Genomic DNA, 22,955 nt, shown 5'->3' on the forward strand with positions numbered 1-22,955 from the left:
ATGGCAGGAGTAGGGGTAAAACCCCAGTGTCCTGGCCAAATTCCCTTTATCGGCCCTTACCTGCCAGTCATCCCCATTCACTGAATTGGCTCTTTAACTGTCTCTCCAGTGGCGTAGCGGACGGGCCCGCAGGGCACGCACCGCGGGGGGGCCCCGCGTGATTAGGGGGCCCCGCGTCGTCGCGATTTTCAATAAACTGTTGGGAACAACTGTGGTCGGAACCAAAGTTCACACGTCTGTGTTCTCTGAACACCTCTCAAGCGGTGGACTACTTCATTCTGATTGCTTGCCGCCAATGTTGCCAACTTAGCGACTTTGTCACTAGATTTAGCGACTTTTCAGACCCCCCTAGCGACTTTTTTGTGTGTTATTGGAGATTTTTTTAGACTGTCATTTTTCCATACTGTACCGTCCCTACTCTTCTCAACGAGCTGCGTGTGATGCCGCCGGCCCCTCCCCCACCTCACAGCACTGACAGGCGGCCCAGTCAGTCCTCTACAGCAGCCTCTCCCACCTGCAGCCCGAGAGCAGATCACCCCTCTGCGTACCGACGACAAATGATTTAGAACAGGCAGTGTGAAGGTATTTCCCTTGTACAGTCAAACCGATCTACTTCTACTTTATTTTAACAATTTCTTTGGACCGTTTATTCTTTTCTTGTTCACAATCACAGATATTTTAGTGACAGTTTCTGAACTTGTCTGAGTTTATTTCATATGAGAGATTACTGCACATTCACTAACGTTACACATCTATAATGATATACTGTATTCAAACAGCAATAAATTTAGTTAAATAAACATGCTTATATAAAGTATAGTGCAATTATAAATACCCCTTTATTAACCATAGGCTGTTAAACAGAAACGGTAGAACGTGATGACGTCAGTGATATGCAAATTGACGTATGACGTATCCCCCCCCCTTCATCAGGGGCCCCCGTCAGCGATCCCTGCAGGGGGGCCTCCGCATTTTGCGCTACGCCACTGTGTCTCTCCACTCCACCAATAGCTGGTGTGTGGTTAGCACCAAGTGGATGCTGCACACTGGTGGTAGTGTTGAGAGATTCCCCCCACCCCTGATGATTGTGAAGCATTTTGAGTGTATGGCCATACATTATTACACTACGTTTCAAATATACTATTAATAAAACACATATTAATTATCAAAATGCCAAATTGCTAAAGCTAATCTACCTTGTCATTGTTTGTCTCCAAATGCGTATTGATGGATAATTGAAAAATCTAGGCTTGGTAATTTTGTAAGGGCTTTGTTGATGTAATTTTTCTCATAATGCCATTCTATAAGAGCGGGTTCTGTTCAGAGTCACCCCAGTCCCTTATGCGCACAGGCTTTAAGAGGCTTATTATGGCTTTATAAAATAAAACCTTCAAAACGTCCTTCTAGTTCGCATATTTCCATTGGATATGGCATCCATTGCTTCAGTCCGAACAGATTATAAACAATACTACAAAAACACAATATCAAAATGCTAAAAAAAAAAAAACTCTTTAATTCCAATCTTTTTCAGAAATAAATCCTGGTATAATAGTAAAGTTCTATACCCCTGCAATAACATAAAAAAACAAGACCTCCTCTAAAATAACATTTGAGGAAATCATCCGACAACTCCACCCTTCTTCCTGCTCGACTTTTCTCCTGTTTGTAGTCACATGGTCTTTAGGATAATGATTTCCACCAGCTTACGCTTTATGCACAACCTTTGCCGCTTAAAAGACACGCGCAGAACTTCAACAGAAGCAAAATGGACAGTCATGCTTTCAGGCGAAGCAATTCACCACGGTACATTATTGCAGCGGAGCGTTGACTGGCAACCCATTATCCAATTTGAATAATAACACATTGCCTTCAGCCCGAGAGCTACGCAAATCTCGACTCTAAAAATACAGCATAGAAAAGAAAGGAACTGGCAGAAATAGTCTGAAAGAGCTTTGACTTAATGTCCTCTCTGTAGGTTACAGCAGACATTTAGAAAAGGGAGACCTGGAGTAGCCCACACACACACAGACATACACACACACAAACCGCACAGCTTATTGGGACAGCAGATGTTGGGTGAGAAAGTTGCTGAATGGTGAAACCCATAAACACATACAAACAAACAAAAAAATAAGAGGTAAACATGCACTGAAGCAAAAGAGTGGATCTATACAAAAAGAGCTTAATTCATGCAAATGTAACACGGCTTCTATAATATAGCTTAACATCCTTCTGTTGTGAGTTGGCAAAAACCAAAACATGTCAATCCATTTTTGCACATTAAGAAAGTAACATTTTATTGCCGATTTATACAGAGAGTTTGCCAAGGAATAAAAAAGGAGCTAATTTTGACTGTTTCTCAGTTTACTGTACCTGTAACTATCACAAATGGGACAAGGCTGTATTAAAATATATGCTTTCATTTTCTTAATTGTGAAAATATATTTAATAATTGAGTGGAACAGGGATAATGTCAGAACCTGACACAATTATTTGCTGGGTTTTCAAAAAATGTAGCTGTAGGTTTTTATAATGACTGTTTTCAATTAATGAGAAAAAGTCTGTTGTTAAAAACTTGAAGATACTTTGACATTGTGCACCTCACCCTGTACAGACTCGCACCTTAATAGCTTTATTTACAAATGTATATGCATTACTAAAGGCTACAAAAATTCAGCATAATAAATAAATGTTCCGATAATGAAAATAACGAAAAACATAAGATATTATATTTATATGTATTTATATAATGTATATTATATAATATATTTAAACATAAATTATATATATATATATATATATATATATATATATATATATATATATATATATATATATATATAAAACTTATATAAAAATTGTATATATAAAAATATGTACATATATATTTATTCCATTTCTATCGATCTCCATTTTTATATTTATGAATAATAATAGTGTCTTTATAAAACAAAATTAAATACAAATTAAATCTTTAAATCAGTTAAAGAGACAATTCACCCAAAACTTTTGTTATCTCTTACTCACCCTTTACTTGTTATAAAAATGTTTTAGTTTCCACAAGATTTTTTTATTATTTTTTTAATGTTGAAAACTGGTAACCATTCTTATACATGTTTTATTGATTGTTTATGGTTACTGGTTTTCAACATTCTTTATTATACCTACGTTCATGTTTAACAAAAGAAAAAAAAAAGAAAACGAGGATGAACTATCATTATGAAGCTCATAACGTCTCTGTCTCTTAGCTCTCTGTATTAACCCAGCAGACACAGGATGTCAGAAACCCATGTCAGACTCATGTCATCGTCAGCAAGATATTGCATTTTGGTTACATTTCAACGCAACGTCTAATGATGTTACAGCTTGACATTGAGTGGACGTTACCAATAAGATGTCTATCAGATGTTGGATTTTGGTTGCTATACCTGATGAATAAATTCCAGTATTTGACGTCAATATGATGATGGCTTAAGATGTTGGCTCCTCGTGGATTTTGGTCACTTTGCAACATAACCTAAAATCAAACAAATCTCAATGTCATTTGACGTCCTTATTGGACGTCAAAGTATCATTGTCCTTAGATGCTCGTGGCTTAACTCTTAACTTAAGGAAAAACTACAGCTACCTCATTATTCTGTACCATTTACATGACCAAACCTGGCAAAATATACTTCACATTCACAAAAGTTATGAAAGTTTCCATAATGCAATTCTTTAAAAAAATGTAAGATTTTTTTTGGCCTTTTTGCTTTTATTAAGTGGACAGAGCAGCCTTTCAGACAGGAAGCAAAGTGAAAGAGAGAGAGGGGGTAAGGACAGGAAATCATCACCTTGAAATTGCAAGGTTCTATTTGTGTTCTGAATAATTTTGAGACATTGAGCTTCAAAGTTTTTACATTCCATAGCAATCAGTATGTGTGTAAGGATTTTTTTTTTTAATAAAAAGTCTTAAAATGTAAACAACGTAAAAAAAATACATCCCATAATGTAAGTAAGTTGTCATCTAACAAGAATATGTCAATAACTCAATTTTGACAAAAAAAAATGTCAAAGATATTCAGAACCTTATAATTCTAAGGTGACGAAATGTCCTTGAGCTTGGATTAAAACTCGGCACACCCTGAAGTGCTACTGCCCGATACTGTATGTCAGCCCGCTAACCACAAGGCAATATGGCCAACCCCATAATGCAATTGTAAATGATATGCACTGTAACCTTGGAAAGCAAAACCCATCTTTATTCTTCATGCGTATATTTTTGGAAATAGCAAAGAAAAAAAGGGTCAACATTTTGATTAGTTTGATTTTATTCATTATTTTGATTGGTGATGGGAATTGCTGAGAACTTAACTTATACATTAAAGGCCATTTTCAAAATTTTTGATTATTTCTCTACCCTTAGATTGCAGATATTCAAATATTATTTATTCTAACCAATCATACATCAATGGGAAGATTGTTTATTCAGCTTTCATGTATTTCAGTTTTGTAAAACTAAAACTTGACTAGTTGTGTGGAACCAGATCATATATAAGGTTTTTAAAAGCATTCTAAATGTAAAAGTATCACCTCTGAACAGATCAGAGAAACAATATCATTGCAATCACTTCTAAAACTCTTTGTTTAATCAAGTAATGAATGAATGAAACACAAAAAGCCCATCAGAGTCCATCCTACTTTAACAAGCTCAACTATTTAAAATAATGTGCAACAAAAATAAACAGAACACTATCTTGCGATGGGTTTGGATATTTGCACAGGCCATAATTATTATTTTAAACTTGCTTCACAATTTCGAGTTGTACTTTATAACACTCTGAGGTGAAAACTAGCTGTAACAGATCTGTGTAGCTTATAGCATAGAGATTTAAATTTAGCTGAGAGCCTGCAGCCGACTTTAATACGCAGTGAGTGAGAAGAATTTTGGGTGAAAAATGTAAATGCACAGCGCTGAAAGCTTTGGGGAAAACGGCCACATAGAGAACACAGAGTCAGACATGTTATTCAGAGATGACCTTTCACTAAACACTGCCTGCTGTTCCCCAGGCACTGAGAGAAAAACATGGAGGAAGAGAAAGAGATGAAGCTGAGCTGGAGAGATACAGAACTGCTGCAGGAAGACACACACATGCAGCACTTCACACTAATACTGAGGATGCTCATACATCTTCTACATACTCGCAACTGTAGATTACATATATAAGCTAATATAAATCCCATACTTAAAATGAAGATACATTTTAGATCAGTACAAATGGAAACCATAAATTAGTAAGTTGCCTACTTTGATAGCTATACACATACTAAAGCACGCCTTTATTTCAAAATGACATCGGAAAGCACATCAACAATGCAAATCGATTTGATTTCAATTGACTAACCTTGCTGTCAAAATTATATCAAATTGATATCTAAAGTTGGCATCGAAACATGTCCTATATTTCCTAGTGATGGGTTGCAGCTGTAAGGGCATCCGCTGCATAAAACATATGCTGGCTAAGTTGGCGTCATTCATTCCACAGTAGCGACCCCTGATTAATAAACTAAGCCAGAAAAGAAAATGAATGAATGAATGAATAAATGAATGAACATGTCCTATAGGTCTTGAAGTCACTGCATTTGGGAACAAAGCGAAGTTCTCCAAGGTGAACTTAAAAACAAAATACAATGTCAAGAAAACAAAATAAGGTCAAGAATCTTGGTGTGATTCTGGAGACAGATGAGTTTCAGTATGTCAAAGCAATAAATATATCAGCATATACTATCATCTCAAAACATTGCAATAATTAGATGCTTTGTTTCCAGTGAGAACTTAGAGAAACTTGTTCATGCTTATATCAGCAGCAGAGTGGATTACTGTAATGGACTCCTCATTGGTCTTCCCAAAAAGAGAGTCAAAACAGTTTCAGTTCATCTAGAACGCTGCTGCCAGGATTCTGACCAGAACCAGGAAATCAGAGCACATCACACTTGTCCTCAGGTCTTTACACTGGCTCCCAGTTACATTCAGAATAGATTTTAAAGTATTATTACTTGCCTAAAAAAATATTAAATGGCCTAGGACCTCAATACATTACAGATTTGCTCACTGAATACAAACCAAACAGATCACTCAGATCATTAGGATCAAATAAATGAGAAATTCCAAGGGTTAAGTCAAAGCAGGGTGAATCCGCTTTCAGTTACTACACCACCCTCTGCTGGAATCAGCTTCCAGAAAATAATCAGATAAGGTCCAACATTAGGCACATTCACATCAAGACTGAAAACAGATCTGTTTGGCTGTGCCTTTACTGAATGAGCACTGTGCTTTGTCCGGCAGATCACACTGTTATGTCTTTTTCTTTTTTTAATCTTTTAAAACCTGTTTAACACAATTTTATCAGATTTTATCTGCTTTTAGTCATTTTTATTCTTTGTTGTTTTTATTTTCTTATGCTTTTTCATTTCATTTTTATGTAAAGCACTTTGAATTACCATGGTGTATGAAATGTGCTATATAAATAAACTTGCCTTGCCTATAATTACATTTCATTGTGTTTTTGACACGTGTTCTTTCGACATCAAGGTAGTTTACATTCAATGTAGGGATAGAAAATCATGTATAAATTTGTCATTTGTACTTGAGGCTTTCAGATAAATAAAAATCTTCTTGTATTATAATACTTTTTGTGTTTTTATGTAAAAGCATATTAATGTGTGGATGTCAAATGGAGGTCAAGGTTTTGACATCAAATCGATTTGCAATTGCAGTGATTTTTGACATGTTTGTTTTATGTTGTTTCTTTTGTGTCTTCAGTTTCAGCTCAAAATACCCATCACATTGTTTATCTTACCATTTTAAATCAGGGAAATTCGAGCTGTTTTGACATTGTAGCTGTTATTCAAGTGCAAGACACACACACAGGAGATTTATAAGGACTCTTCATCATGTGAAGGTGTTTCATCATGGTCGGTAATAGTTTGATTAGGATGTTTACATGTTTGTGCTCAACTTAAACTTGAACTAAAATAGGCATACTCCACATGTCTTAATCTGATTTCTGTTTAGACCGATTATGACTTAATTCAGATTAAGGTAATCAAAAATCAATGTTTACATAGTAAACTCTTAAGCATATTAAAATCAAAGTATTGGTGTCCATGTAAATGTACTCAGTGACGACCCATTTTTTGTCAAATGAAAAGTTATTCTAGAGTCATCCACCACAAATTTGTGGCTCAAAATCATTGGTTCAGGCAATGTTTTGGCACCGATACCATTTTAAAAGTATTGCTTTAACACTGACATCGAAAAAAGCCAAAACAATACCCAAGCCTAATGATGTTCAACAAAATCCAAAATCCAAAAAAAGGATGCATCAAAATATTATAAATCAAGAAACAAAATTCTTCCTACTTCTGTTTAAAAAATCTATCTCAATTAGCTTAACATATCATGAACTAAAATTTGACTATAATTTATTAATAAATCCTTTATAATGAATAAATAAGTCATGACATAATTTCTACCGTATTAATGTGTACTATTCTCATTTTGTGTTGTTTGTTTTGCAAAATTATATTAACCTGCAAAACAGTTTCTGCTGGAATTAATCAAATGAATTCAAATGAACAATGTTACTTCTAATAATTAGGATTATTTTTAATCTGTATTCCCATTTTTATATAACACCTACTTCCTGTACAAAACAAACAAGCAAACAAAACTTTAGTCATTATATCCAAAGTTCTGAATATTTTGGGTCTTCACAGTGGCCATGGAGGAAGGCTCCTACTGTATAATGGCCAAAAAATGCAGCTTTCAATGACAGTACCCACTATATAAATGTCCTGATGTCCAAAAACGCTGTCCAGGAAGACAGGCACTGTCTAAACTGCCTGAATGAAGAGCTGATGGGAGACAGCAGTTGATTGAGACAAGCAGGTCTCTCTCAGTTCCTGATGTCTGCTATCTTTCCGCACAGTTATTTCCACACACGATTGACTGTCAACCGCGAGCCACGTCTCCTGACAGAAAAAAGACTAAAAGGTTATTCAGGCAGATTATTTTACCATCCCGCCTGAGAGAGATGAGAGAGTCGTGATCGACAAACGCTGAACGTTTTGTAAAAATTACCTATGAGCCTCTTTAAAATATATAAATCATTTTCCTGCGCTCCACAATGCTCTGTGTAAATGATGTGTAATGCCTGTTAAACTGTAAACAATCAATGAAGTGTCATTATTCTCCTCACAGTTCATCCGTTGAGTTTTAAAAGGCAACTTACTGAAATTACAGTATTGTATATTGAATATTACTTAATTATAGGGAATATAAAGAGAAAATAATCTGAAAGATTTGAGCTTTGGCCACAGATATGCTTGTAATTCCAAAGTCATTTCAAAATATAAGAGGAAATAAAGTGTAATGTTATTTTCATGATGGATACTAGTATGCACAGCAATACTACTAAATTGTGACCTTTTTGTGAAACAATGATGAAAACGACTCATAAATGACACAGAATCAGGTATTTTGGGTTTAGGGATGAGATTGGGGAAATAGGACAGATTATACAGTCTGTACAGTATACAAATCATTAAGTATATGGGAAGTTTCCATGAAAACAGCTGTAAAAGTGTGTGTGCGTGTATTTGTGTGTGTGTGTGTAATCATGTTATTGGGCAGGACGTGTTCCAGACAGCCGTGAACCAGACTGATCCAGTGCCAGAGAGTGACTGGATTTACAGCAGTAACACATTAACACACATGAATCACACTCTGTTTACTCAACTCTCACTGCGCTGCCACTGAAAACACACTCGAGAAATACAAGCAAAAGGGAAAAATTAAATGTGCACCAGTTTAAATTGGTTTTCGGCTATGAGTTTTCCAATTAGACATGACATGTGGGTCATGTTTACAGTCGAGTTGGATTTCAGAAAGTGTCTTATTTGCATTTTTATGCATTTTTAAAAATTGATGCGGCACATTTCAGCTTATTTCACGCTTTAAGAAAATAGCAGAGTTAAATTCAGTGCACTAAAAGAAAACTGCACACAACTTGTACAGTAATACCTTTTAAGTATGGCAAGCTGTTTTGGCTTTTAATCATTCCTAAAATACAAACTTTCACCACATAAAAAACAATAGTTTTTGAAATAATACATTCTTGATATCTCTAATGTCATTTTCACTAGTAAAATTTGGGGATTTTTATGTAATGGCTTTTCAGTATGACAAGCCAATTTCACATTACTTCCATTTCCTAATATGATTCTTGTTATTAACAGCCACATGATAATTCACAGACATCAAGTTACTGAAATAAATGAATTTCATTTTATTTTATTATAAATACAATCAATTTTGATTTTCATATAGAAAAAAAAAATCTAGAAACATTAAATTATATGGACTTTTAATCATTCACAGGACATGAATTTAACTTATAGTTAACAATTACATTTTAACAGTTAACAACATAATTATTGATTTCAGAAATTGAAATTCCCAAGTAAACAAAGCTTACTTAATAAATCAAATTATTTGTACCTTTAATTACAGTAAAATGTTATTACAATTTTAGTACAATTTTGCAATAGATGATACCGTTTCAATATGGCTAGCCAATTAGTCCTATAATCATTATCATTTCAAGGAATTTTCATTCATTCATTCATTCATTCATTTTCTTTTCGACTTAGTCCCTTTATTAATCTGGGGTTGCCACAGAGGAATGAACCGCCAACTTATCCAGCATATGTTTTACGCAGCGGATGCCCTTCCAGCCGCAACCAATCACTGGAAACATGTGGAAAACATGCAAACTCAACACAGAAATGCCAACTGACCCAGCCGAGGCTCGAACCAGCGACCTTCTTGCTTTGAGGCAACAGCACTACCTACTTCACCACCGCGTCACTTCCAGAGTTTTGAATAAAAAAAAAAAACTGTTTTACATAGTTAAAATAACACTAACTATTTTCATGAGCGCAAACTTTATAACAACTTTATAGCAACTCATCATTGCAGAAAGGCTTGAATTAACTCAAATATATCAAATAACAGTTAGGAAAGATCTTACTTTAAGGGAGATCTGATTCATTTTTGTCTGCCCCTGTGCAGTTTATCTACGTGAGGGGTACATGCATCAGAGCAATACAGACAGATCTCTGGCTCTGACACGCACGTGACAAAAACAGCTACAATGTCTTAACAGCTCAAATTTTCCAGATTTAAAAAGGTACAATAAATAGTGTGATGGGTATTTTGAGTTGAAACTTTACAGACACATTCTGAAGACACAAAAGACTTACATTAAATGTTGAAAGAGGAGGTATAAAACAGGTGACCTTTAAAATGTAAATTCTAGTCAACAGCATTTTTTTTTTTTTTTGCAATGTTTGGAAAAGATTTGCAGACAGATGATCTTCTCAAAATGTCTAATAACGGCTATTCCCCAAAAGTCATGCTAATAGGCAATAGCAATTTGTAAGAAGACAAAAAAAACAAAACAAAAAACTGTTGTGTGAGTAAAAGGTCAAACACATAAAAAATGTAAAAATGACTTCAGTTGAAAACAGTCATGTCAAACGTACATTCAAAATTAAATCGGCTTGCCATATTTTGTGGTTTTGTGGCATCTATGCAAGTCTGCCTCTTCCCCACTGTGAGGCCCAGTGAGCCGAGTGTCTCTTTATCAACTCTACCCAGAATCCCCAGGAGACTCATTTGACAATGAAGGCCGGTCTACTGTAAGAGCATCTCCAGTCTGTTCATGCTTCACACTGTCAGGCTGATAAGTCATTGCTAGCAGACACTGGCTCATGTATCAAAGCCAACAATATGCAACAGATGGTAAAACACACACCAAACACACAACTAAGACAAAACAGTCAGGCCTTTTGTTTCTTAATGTGTTCATATTGCAACAATTTTATTATTACAGTTGTTTATATTAATTCTAAATTTATATTAAATAATGTTTTTTTATAATATCAAAATAAATTAATATAGTAAAATATATAATATTGCTGTTTGTATTGTGACAAAATATTATAAATAATACACTTAAATTATGTGCATAAATGTGTGTTTGTGCTATTATAAAAATATTATATTATATTATATTATATTATATTATATTATATTATATTATATTACATTATATTATATTATATTATATTATATTATATTATATTATATTATATTATATTATATTATATTATATTATATTATATTATATTATATTATATTTAAAATGTTTAATAATATTATATTAACTATAATAAATCTATTCTTGAGATGATAAACATTGTTTGGGATATGAAATAATATAATTAACTAAAATTACTGAGTATTATAATAACAAATGAAAGAGGAATTGATTGAAAAAAAAAAAAACTGTCCAATGTAACGTCCCAAAAGGACTCGCAGCTTCAAAGTGAGTGTTACTGATTACAAATTTTATATATATATATATATATATATATATATATATATATATATATATATATATATATATATATATATATATATATATATATATATATATATATATATATATATATATATATATATTATAATGTTAACCTAAACCACAAACTGAAAAACACTATGCACAAACATGTCTCAATAAGTGTTTTTCTCCCCAGTCATCTACTGAACAAAAGTGTGCTATTGTGGAATAGTTAAATTGGGAAATTAAAAGACTAAATCAATATTATGTAGCAGTAAAACATTATAGCTTCATTCCCGCACAAGCTCTTGCTGGTAACTTTGAGACTCTGTGCGCAGCAGGACTTCATTTCTTTCATCGGTCCTGTTAAAGACTGATTTCTTTCATAATAGACATATGCGAATAGGGAGTGAAAATGTGTGGTAAAAGTGAAGGCAGCTTGCTATGGGTTTGCACAATCACATGCACACACAGTCCTACCAGAATGAACACTAAAGGGGACATATTATGCCCTTTTTTCCAGAGATCGCTGGGAAACACTCACATTCACACAAACTACAAAACAGCCATTTTATGGACTACATATTCAGTCATGCAACACACACACACCTGCTTCAAGTCTCCACTGATTAGACCGTCACAGCTGATGCTGCTTTTGGACTGATTACTGGACTACATTAGCAGCACAAACAAACACTATGTTGCTGGGTCTTGTAAGCTGTAAGCTGACGCGGTTTCCCCTTGCTCTGGTTTCCGTGTTTGACCTTGCCTTGCTTTATTTGATTATCTCTGTTTGCTGCCTGTCTTTAGACCACTTGTCTGCTATTACGATTACAACTCTGGATTGTCCATATACATCTGTTTGTTCCTGTTTTGTAATGATGGTGAAATTAAGCTGAACCATTGAAGCGCTCGACTCAATTGTATCGGAAAAAGGTTTGTTACTTGAGGCTTCAAAATCAGAGCTTTATGAGGACCCTTTTCTGGTTAAAGTGTGGGAAAGCAATGTGTGCAATAATGTCAAATGTTCACAACTGACCAACTCATCCATGTAGTAATACAACAACAGTAATATAAACAAATTACTCAATCACTGTAGTTTTTACACATAAGGTATGTTACATTACACCACTGATGATGAGTAAAATCCAAAGTATTTAAAATTCAAAACTATTTACAGTTATCATATTCCATCTAGTCCTTCACCCACCCACTCGTTCCAAGTGGGGATCGAACCAGCAATTCCTGCATGGGGGGCGAATGCTATAAGGAGGAGGCTATGTGAGTGATGCTTTCGGCTTGCACTCGCCAGCTGGCCTCCGTTAAACACTTTACTAGGATATGCAGTGGTTTTCATTCATTCATTCATTTTCTTGTCGGCTTAGTCCCTTTATTAATCCGGGGTCGCCACAGCGGAATGAACCGCCAACTTATCCAGCAAGTTTTTACGCAGCGAATGCCCTTCCAGCCGCAACCCATCTCTGGGATATGCAGTAGTTTTCTTTAGTTGTAAAAAATACGCTAATACCAACCCAGGCTCATTGTGGAAACGTAGCCCCGCGGACCGCGAAATACTTCCCGGGAGGTACGTATTCGAGCAGTTTTTGTTTTCACGGATCCGCGAGAGGCCGCTGTGGAGCAACCGTCTGTCCGACTGGCTGGCCGCCCTCCTCTTCCTCCTCCTCCTCCTCCTTCCCTAAACCCAAGCAACGGTTTGAAAAAGCCATCCAGAAAAAAAATGTAAAAAGCAAAAGCCCTCGTCTTTGATTTCGACCGCGTTTTCGGATCCCGCCCTTATTTTTCGGATTCTGTTTTTCATCTTACTGATTTCTGGAACCGCTCTTCCCCGGACCCAATCCCGGTCATCCCTGCGGTCGGCTCATCCTCCTCCGGACCTGAGCTAAGCGGACAAACTGGTAGCAGCCACGCCGCCCTGCAGCGTTCACTCGAGAAAAACTAAACATTGCCGTACGTACCTCCTGCCACGTAAATCGCGGTCTCCAGAAACGATCCCGGGGCTATGTTTCCAGAATGAGCTTGGGTTGGCTAATACACTTTAGTATGATTCAAAATCTTTGTACAAAAAATTATTATTGTATTTTAGTTTAATTACTGGTTTGTGGGACCGGTGCAGTGCTTTAAAACAGTGGAAATGTATGTAATCAACGCCTTATCTCTCGCTATACACTTTACTAACCCATGAGGGTGTTTAAACCTTTCAATCAAAAGCAGTCACGTAGGTATAGGTGGACGTCACTGATCACGTGATGATGGCAAAATGAATCAAGCTCTGGTACGCTGCTTCAATGCGAGAAGTTTTATTTTTTTGATTCATGCTTTGAACCATCGGCACACAACGTCACATCATTACTGTTTTGACTATTGCTTGCCTGACCATCTCTATCTCAATAAAGACCTGCATATGGATCCTCACTACATTGCTAGCGTCACTATCACTGTTACAATTATAGCTTGTCAAATTTGTCAGCATTTGGGTGTGAACAAAAATATGCTATTTGTGTATATCAATTTAGATACAAATTAAATGCTGTTTGCCAAAATCAGGTAGAGCCTTGCATGCTGTTCTGACACTCCAGAAACAACAAAACAAGTGTAGAACTTATATGAACATCACCTTATTAGTAGGCCCACACAAAATCTGTGGACACAGTAATCCTTAGATTTTGGGAGATTTTTTTTAGCCCATTGAGTCTATTTATTAACTTATGTAAATGTGCATATGTACAGTCAAGTGAGTCATGAGATTTGACTGGACTGTGTATAGTTATAGAGTTTCATATTAATGTAATTTGTATTATTAACTTCAATTAAAATGTGTTTTATTGTGATTTTATTGTTTTATTGTGATTTATTTACAATACAGCTCGTAAAGTAATATTTTCTGCAATTTAGTAGATATAATCTACTAGTGAATCTAAATGAATTTGCATTGCAAAGAATGTCTTCACTGAATTGAATCGTGGATCTGTAGGCACTGCTACAGCAGTGTTGCTTGCTGCAGAAGTTGAGACTTTCTCAACTTTTCAAGCGCCAACAAAAGCATCAGCCAATCAGATCGCTGTATGCAAATAAACCAGCTCAGACAGTAGCCAAATTCTGACTAATTCTATTGACTGATGCTGCTGTGACAATCACGTCAGCTCCAACTTCAGACACACCCTCTGTCAAGCATTGACGCTGAAGCTCCTGGCATTAAAGGGAATGGGAGATGAGACTCTGATTTGGTTTAATGCACGTTATGCTCAAAACACACCCTTAACTCATTAAGAGAATAAGAACAACCCTGTTAGACCATTTACCAGAGTGCAGAGCGTACTTTTCCATCCTTAAAATAGCAAAAGTGGATTCGGACAAGCCCTTAATGCTTTCGCATCATGCCCTTTAGACTTTGCGCCTAGATCATTAAACTAGAGCCCTCAAGGTTAAATCTGATTTGCTTTTTTTTAAAAAAACACTTCAACATAGATGTTCATGATACATTATCTTTAACAGTCAAACATATTCATACAGTGCATTTTGGAAGCTGAAGATGTTATTTGAAGCTGTCCGCCATCTGAGAGTCACTGCTGCTGAGAGTCAATATAAAAGAGGAAAAGACCTTCAGGGTCCCTTTTACTTCCTCTTTTACTGAAACCAAGAAACTCTGAGTTAACAAGAGACTCCTGGAAGGTCAAACTGCCAAGAGTTGTGCATAATTAACAAGTGTGAGGAATGTTAACAAAAGCTAAATGATGTTAATTGCTATTGAATGCTGGGCAAGCTAATGGCACACTCGCTTAAGTAAAGATTAGACACACACACACACACACACACACACACACACACACACACACACACATTTACAGTTGAAGTTTGAATTATTAGCTCCCCTGTTTATTTTTTTCCTCAATTTCTGTTTAACGGAGAGCAGATTTTTTAACACATTTCTAAACATAACAGTTTTATTAACTCATTTCTAATAACTGATTTATTTTAGCTTTGCCATGATGACAGTAAATAATATTTGACTAGATATTTTTAAGACACTTCTATACAGCCTAAAGTGACATTTAAAGGCTTAACTAGGTTGATTAGGTTAACTAGGCAGGATAGGGTAATTAGGCAAGTTATTGTAAAATGATGGTTCATTCTGTAGACTATCAAACAAATAGCCAAAATAAAACAAATAAAACTTTCTCCAATATTATCAGACATACTGTAAAAATATCTTTGCTCTGTTAAACATCATATGGGAATTTCTTAAAAAAGAAAAATAATTCAAGGTGGGTTAAGCAATTCTGATTTTAACTGTAATACTCTTATAAATAATAATAATAATATAAAATACATACATACTTGCTATTATTTAAGCTTCAGAATAAAAACATTAGAAGTCTATTGTATGTTCTTGCTCAGCTTCTGTAAGTGACGTATATGCAGAAGTGAGTTTGGGGCTCAGATGGAGCTCTGTCATGCAGTTAATGTCTATAAGCCTCTCCAAGGCATGAAAGAAACCTGTTCTACGATTGTGAAAACTAGTTTAACCCAGATGCCTCATGCGAAAAAAAAAGTCACATGTACACAAGACAAATAAAGCATTTAGATCCATCAACATGGGGATCCACACACACTTTTTTCAAATATAAACTCAAGGTTCTACATGTAAAAAGTCAGAATGACATGCTAAGGCAAGACACATGTGAAAAGGGCAAAAAAGATGACAATATTTTCTTTTACAGAAGACTAAAGAAAAAACACTATTTACAGGTAAAGCAAAATAAATAAATAAATAAATAAATAAATGGACAGTTGCAAGATTTATTATTTTTTGGCTGCACTGTCTCGCCTTAAACCTCTCTCTGACCCCTCTATATAAATGCCAAAAACACCGCCTACGTTTTCATAAGCACACATTTCCCTCCTTCAGACATCATGTTCTCATTATAGAGACTTGTTGAAGCATTAGATAGCCTGTGCACACATCCCACACAATATATTGGCATTACCTGATGCTGCTCATACTGCCACCTGCCTCAGACCCCAGTTTGCATCGCTCCAACTGAGTCGCCACTATCTGACGCTCTGCCTCCAGCTCCCGAGTTAATCTTTCAAACTGGATTTCCTGAGAAAAAGAGGAAACAGGCAATGGTCAGTTCACAAACTCACATTGAGCATCATTAATCAGACAAGAAAACATCTGTAGATGTTAAGTTGTCATAACAAAGACATCCCAAACAATGTCATCTTTGGTTTGACATAATTGAGTGAATGACACTATAATAGTTGCAATAAGCATGCATAAAATCTTATTCATATTCATCATGTGGTATATGATTATAAAAGTTTAATGACATTCTTATGAACACCTGCTTCAAGTACAGTGTTACCCAATATTCGTAACACAATGAAGATAATGTATATCTAGAGCTTAAATTTGCAAAAGCAACCACCTACATTTATATTACACTGCTTATTACATGGCTATTTGCCACAAAAGTAAACAATTAGGGAAAAAACACTGATGCGAGCAATAATAAGTAATAGCCCTTTAATAAATGTACAGCTTGCAGAAAGAAAAAAATGGCTGAAAGCGGTCCACACTGACCCATATATTATTCAGTCACAAAACAATCAAAAAGAGCAGCATGACAGTTGTGTTTATAAATATGAATATGAATAAACCGACACAATCTCATGACAATTCGTACCTTTTTGAATTAGTGGCTAACTCATATTATTCACATTATTTGTTGTCTCATTTGTAAATTTTAGTATGATTTACTCAGGGGTTGGGGTTTGAGGGCACGCCTCCTTTTTTAATTCAAGTGTTTTATTGTTTTCCTCTGGTACATGACAAAATAATACAAACACATATTACAACTGATCACTGGCCTACTAAATGTAAATCTAGGATGTATACAGTGGTTAATATGGACAAAATATTAAAAAGTAAACCTGGTGAGTAATTTTAAATTGTGTTACAAGACATCATCACATTTGACTTCCCACAATGAAATACAGACAGGGACCTCTGCTGTGTCCTTATTATGTAATTTGTACAGTAAATGGTCATACGAAGCTGTTTTTGTCATTATATTGACCCGTTCCTTTAACTTCATTTAAATTTGGGGAGTTTTCCAGTGTTTTAACCCTCTGGGGTCTGAGGTGATTTTGGGGCCCCTAAAATGGTTTGACATGTCCTGACATTTGTGCTTATTTCAGCTACTTATTACATAATAATGCCCAACATGTATTTACTTTGTATTCAGCACAAACTTTGCTAGAATAATCTGTAAGAAATATTGATGTACATGCTTGCATTTTTTTAGATTTTTTTATTTTATTTTATTTTATTTATTTATTTTTTTTTTTTTTTGCTTGGTTAGTAAGTTTTGGAGAAAAAAAAATGTAGCAGATATAAAGTCCAAAAAACACACTGAAACACTTTTTTATTCTGACCACAGCTTACATGTCACTCAAATAAATGTGCCTTTGTCTTTTTGACATTCCCAACAACCGGTATTATTTGCCAAACCCATTCTATTGAGTTGAACAGTTGTTAAGTAAAACGTGTGAATAATGTTATACTGTGTAAATTGTCGGGCACATCTCCTTTTAAAAATCGTACAGTTTTCATATGAAGTAAATGGAATGCATGAATTGGCCACTTTTCTCACAATACTTCAATAAGTTACATTTCATTGTGAGTCTGGGCTGAAATAAACCCATTTAAAGATGATTTGAACTACCAGGATCAGTCTGTGTTAGATTCAGTCATTGTTATCTAGAAATAACATACTTTATATATTTAATATTAGGATTTACACTACCATGTAAACAGAGATTTTGGAATATCTTATTTTTAGAGTTGAAGTAAGCACAAACTGAATTAAAATGCCGAATATTAATATTTAAGTCAAATTATGGAAATGCAGTAAATCCATTTACATAAATTAATCATTAATCATCACCACATTATGCAACAGTATTAGCATGGTGGCAGTGGTCAACATTTTGATGAAAGCTAAACAGCATTATGCCCAGAATTTTTATTTGCCTGCATCTGTTAGCACATATAGCATAATGAATTATAAACTGACGAATAATAAACTGCACTTAAATCTTTTGTAAAAACAAAACTCAAAACCCAAAACTGTATAGTGTATCAAAATGAGGATGAACTATACTGTATTTTAACACAAAATTATAGACAGACCATTGGATGGCATGTGATCATTGAACTGTAACAAGTAAAATGGGAGCATTAATGGGAACATTTAAGGGCACCGATTTTACTTTCTTTTTCAACCCAAGTTCATTCTGAAAACGTAGCCCCGGGGACGTTTCTGGAGGCCTCAATTTACATGGCCAGAGGTATGTATGGCTGCATTTTATTTTGTCAAGCGAACACTACACGGCGGTGTGACGCCACTCCTCTTCGCGCTCGCTGGCTGACAGCTCACCTCCCACCGCAACCAGTTTATCTGGCTAGCTCGTCATGAACGTCGGTGGAGCAGAGACCTGGAGGGGAGCCGACAGCGATGTCCGGGTTCGAGTCCAGGGAAGAGCAGTTCCAGAAATTAGGTAAGACAACAACAGAATCCAGAGTCTACAGATGTATTCTGTCTGTTAAAGTCGTGTTTTCTAGTGATTGTCCTTGTTTATTTGTGCCTATCAGGCATGAATTGAACTTAAAGTTGTATTGAAACTACAGTATGTTACCTTGAAAGCCAACAACATTATTAGTCAATAACAATGATGAGGTATTAAAAAACATTAAGATTGAATGCTCATTCACAAAATCACTATCAAGTGATATGAATAAATGATTGCATTAAAAATAAATATTAATTACACAATACATACACATAAATACACATAATAAATACTCATACATTTACATAATAAATAAATGAAAATAGATTTCTTACCATTTAAACATAGAATACATGGGTACTAAATCAAGCACATGGTCAGGTATGATATTGGATGGAGTATGCTTCGAAGGAATGAAGCATTGAAGACATAAAATGAGTAAGGATGACAAAATGTATTTTCATTTTTGTTAACAGCAGTAAAATTAGGTCAAAATGTCCTAGATGTGACCACTGTCATTTTGCACCTATGGTATTCTTTGGGGCTTGAAGGTGGAATTAAATCCAATTAGGAAAAAAAAGATGATTATGTTTAAGAGAAAAGTCAAGAGTTAACATACACTAATATTAAGTGTTTGGGGTTTGTACAAATCCCAAACCTTATAAGCCAAATCTGCCTTTGCAAGAACCACTAATTACGCTCAATATAATATTTTAAAAGCCTACAGTGGGCACATCCTGCGCTTTCCTGTAATTAAATTGAGCTAAAAGCATATTATTTTGATTAGATTAAACTCTAGTTCCATTGAGAAACTTGTGAAACTGTGAAGCGCCAGCTATAAATCAAACAGGCAGACCTCCGGCCGGCCCTGAGAGATGATAATCACCACTAACACCCCAGCTGGGACAAAAAGTGCACCATCAGCACCAACAAAGACCCATTCCACAACTGGACGGCACATATAATCACTTAGACGGCAAGCCCCAAGCTGCCCCCTCCAGGCAGCCAAGTTTAGAGCCTGAAGCCAGGTATTTCTTCCAACGATAAGCCTTCAAAGGACTCCCAATTCTTCAAATGAGAGGACGAAAAAGGTGTGGAGGGCCCCAAAGTGTTTTATTCCCGGCTGCCTATTAGAGCTGAGAACCGGTCCAGGAAGCAAATGATAAAAAAAGCAACTCAGAAAGCAATCAGATTCTCCTCAGCAGGGGTTTCTTGTCACCGGTACCTGTTTTAATTACAGCTGGGCAGGAGAATCGATGGGGGTCTGATCCGTAACCACATGCATACGGGGGTCGTACAATAGCAGGGTTTATTGATCCAGCTCTGAAAGCCATTTGTGGACTGAATTAGATGATGGTGTGTTCCACCAGCACATTTTCCCAGACACCAAAACAACTCCTTATCCATTTTCAATCCCAAAACACCTCTCTTCATCTGCACTTAATCACAACCAACCGGCTTTCGGCCACCAGACAAACCAAGAGACCACAAATTAAACTCTTTTTTTTTTCCTCTCACAGCCTTCACACTTCTCCCATAAGATTTGCTTTTTCTCACATATGTGCAGTGAGGATTGGCACGTTTGAAGAAGATGCATCCTGTGAACTAGAGGATACATCATCATTGATTAAAAGAAAAGAAAGATGCTGCTGGGTGGTGGTGTTCTGTATAGATCTTTTCAGCACAGAATTTATAATAATGACAAAATATTTGATATAGAAATATTTACAATTCTCCAAAATTAAATGTAATTTTATAGTCTTTTTAACTACATTTTTTAAATATTGGTTTTGTATTCCCTCCTCATCTAATTAGAAGTCTGTGTGAGAACACCAAGAAATATGTGTATGTTTTCTGTCTCATTAAAAAAAAAAAACAAGTTTGTTCATTTGTGTAAATCGATTCAAATGGGCTGTTATGGGTTTTTGTGTGTGTGAGAAAATACAAACCATTGGCAGAACTTTTGATTTCCCTCTCATTATTTTCATTATACCATTTCATTAAATAATTGAGTAAATTGAGTAAATGCAAAGTATTGTTAAAGAAAGAAACACTGAAACAGAAGTTTTCCTCCCATTCCAAGTGTGCTGCACTGAAAATTGAAGCTAAAATATTTAGATGAGCCCCCTGGTGGTTGGCTGTGCCACAGAGAACCCACCTGGACCCGTGTATTATTTCAAAGCTGGACCCAAAACTGTCTAGAAGACACAAAATCATTTAGACATGTTCAGGATATCACAGTATTTTGCTATTAGGATGAGATAAATAATTTATTACCAAATGTAAAATGCCTTTGCAAGATTTTGGATAACAAGTAAAGTAAAAAAAAAAAAAAAATACATAAGAAAGCATAAGCCATCTCCAGGTTGGAGGAAGGTCCTTAACCCAGGTGGAGGAGTTCAAGCATCTTGGGGTTTTGTTCACGAATGGGGGAAGGATGGAATGTGAGATTGACAGGCGGATTGGTGAAACAGCAGCAGTAATGTGGTCTATGTATTGGTTCGTTGTGGTAAAGAAGGAGCTCAGCCGAAAGGCAAACCTCTCGATTTACCAGTCAATCTACGTTCCTTCTCTCACCTATGGTCATGAGCTTTGGGTCATGACCAAAAGAAAAAGATCTTGGATGCAAGCGGCCAAAATTAGTTTCCTTCATAGGGTGGCAGGGCGCACCCTTATAGATAGAATGAGGAGCTCTGTCACCCCGGAGGAGCACAGAGTAGAGCTGGTGCTCCTTCACATCGAGAGAAGTCAACTGAGGTGGCTTGGCTCTCTATTTCAGAAGCCTCCTAGATGCCAACCTAGTGAGGTTTTCCAGGCATGGAAGAGGCTTCGGGGAAGATCCAAGATACGCTGGAGGGACTATGTATCTCGGCTGGCCTGGGAATGACCAGGATTTCCTCCTAGAGGAACTGGAGGTTCTCTACAAAGACTGCTTCCCCCACGACCCGGCCCCGATAAAGAGAGAGAAAAAAAATGATGAGATGAAGAAAGCAATGAAAGAGAATTGGTCAACTCAGTTACCTGCCACAAACAAATGACACTTTTTTTCCTGCATAGTGAACAGTTAATGCAAGATCAGTAATTAAATCAGAATAAAACAGTGCATGATTGGTCTTTACTCAATGTTTTCCAAGTTTCTATTGGTTGAAATTTCATATTCAGTTTGAAAGCAACTCAATGCAACCGGCATTATCATCAACAAAAACACTGAATGAATATAATCATGGCCAGTTAGCATAGATTGGCTCGGTTATAACATAATTTCCAGGACCTGAAGTAATACATTAAATAGGGATTTAACTTGGACCTGGTTGACTGTGCAGGCAGACATGTAAAGAGCCGTACTAGCAACATAGAGTGCCCATGCAACTTTATATTATTTATTTATTTATTGCAGTTATTAATAAAATATAAGTAGACATGGTGGTGCAGTGGGTAGTGCCATCGGTTCGAGCCCTGGCTAGGTCAGTTGGTATATCTGTGGGGAGTTTGCATGTTCTTCCTGTGTTCACATCTGTGTTCATATAGGTTTTCTCCTTGTGCTCCGGTTTCCCCCACAGTCCAAAGACATGTGGTATAGGTGAATTGAATAAGCTAAACTGGCCGTAATATATGTGTGGGTGTGATTGCAAGAGTGTATGGGTGTTTCCCAGTGCTGGGTTGCGGTTGGAAGGGCTGTGTAAAACATATGCTGCATTACTTGGCGGTTTATTCCGCTGCGGCAGCACCTGATTAATAAAGGGACTAAGCCGAAAAGAAAATGAATGAATAATAAAATATTATTTATATATGAAAAAAATAAGTTCATAAACTACAAAGTGTGAAAAAAATGCATAAAATTGATTTAGTATATTGCCATATGTATTACACAGTGCAAACCTACAATGACATTTTAATGATATCTTAATCAAT

The 22,955-nt window shown here is 35.8% G+C and overlaps 1 protein-coding gene across 8 annotated transcripts in view; it reads right to left on the reverse strand.

Moving 5' to 3' along the window:
• ctnnd2a (catenin (cadherin-associated protein), delta 2a) overlaps positions 1 to 22,955 on the reverse strand; it is a 579,694-nt gene that overhangs the window by 395,355 nt on the left and 161,384 nt on the right. For all 8 annotated transcript variants that reach the window (XM_073940674.1, XM_068217203.2, XM_073940678.1 and 5 more), the window contains one exon: positions 16,454 to 16,569. In XM_073940674.1, the coding sequence (XP_073796775.1) occupies positions 16,454 to 16,569 (116 nt within the window). The remainder of the gene's footprint in view (positions 1 to 16,453; positions 16,570 to 22,955) is intronic.

The sequence above is a fragment of the Danio rerio genome, chromosome 24, assembly GCF_049306965.1.
Source record: "Danio rerio strain Tuebingen ecotype United States chromosome 24, GRCz12tu, whole genome shotgun sequence".
In the NCBI taxonomy this organism is placed as follows: domain Eukaryota; kingdom Metazoa; phylum Chordata; class Actinopteri; order Cypriniformes; family Danionidae; genus Danio; species Danio rerio.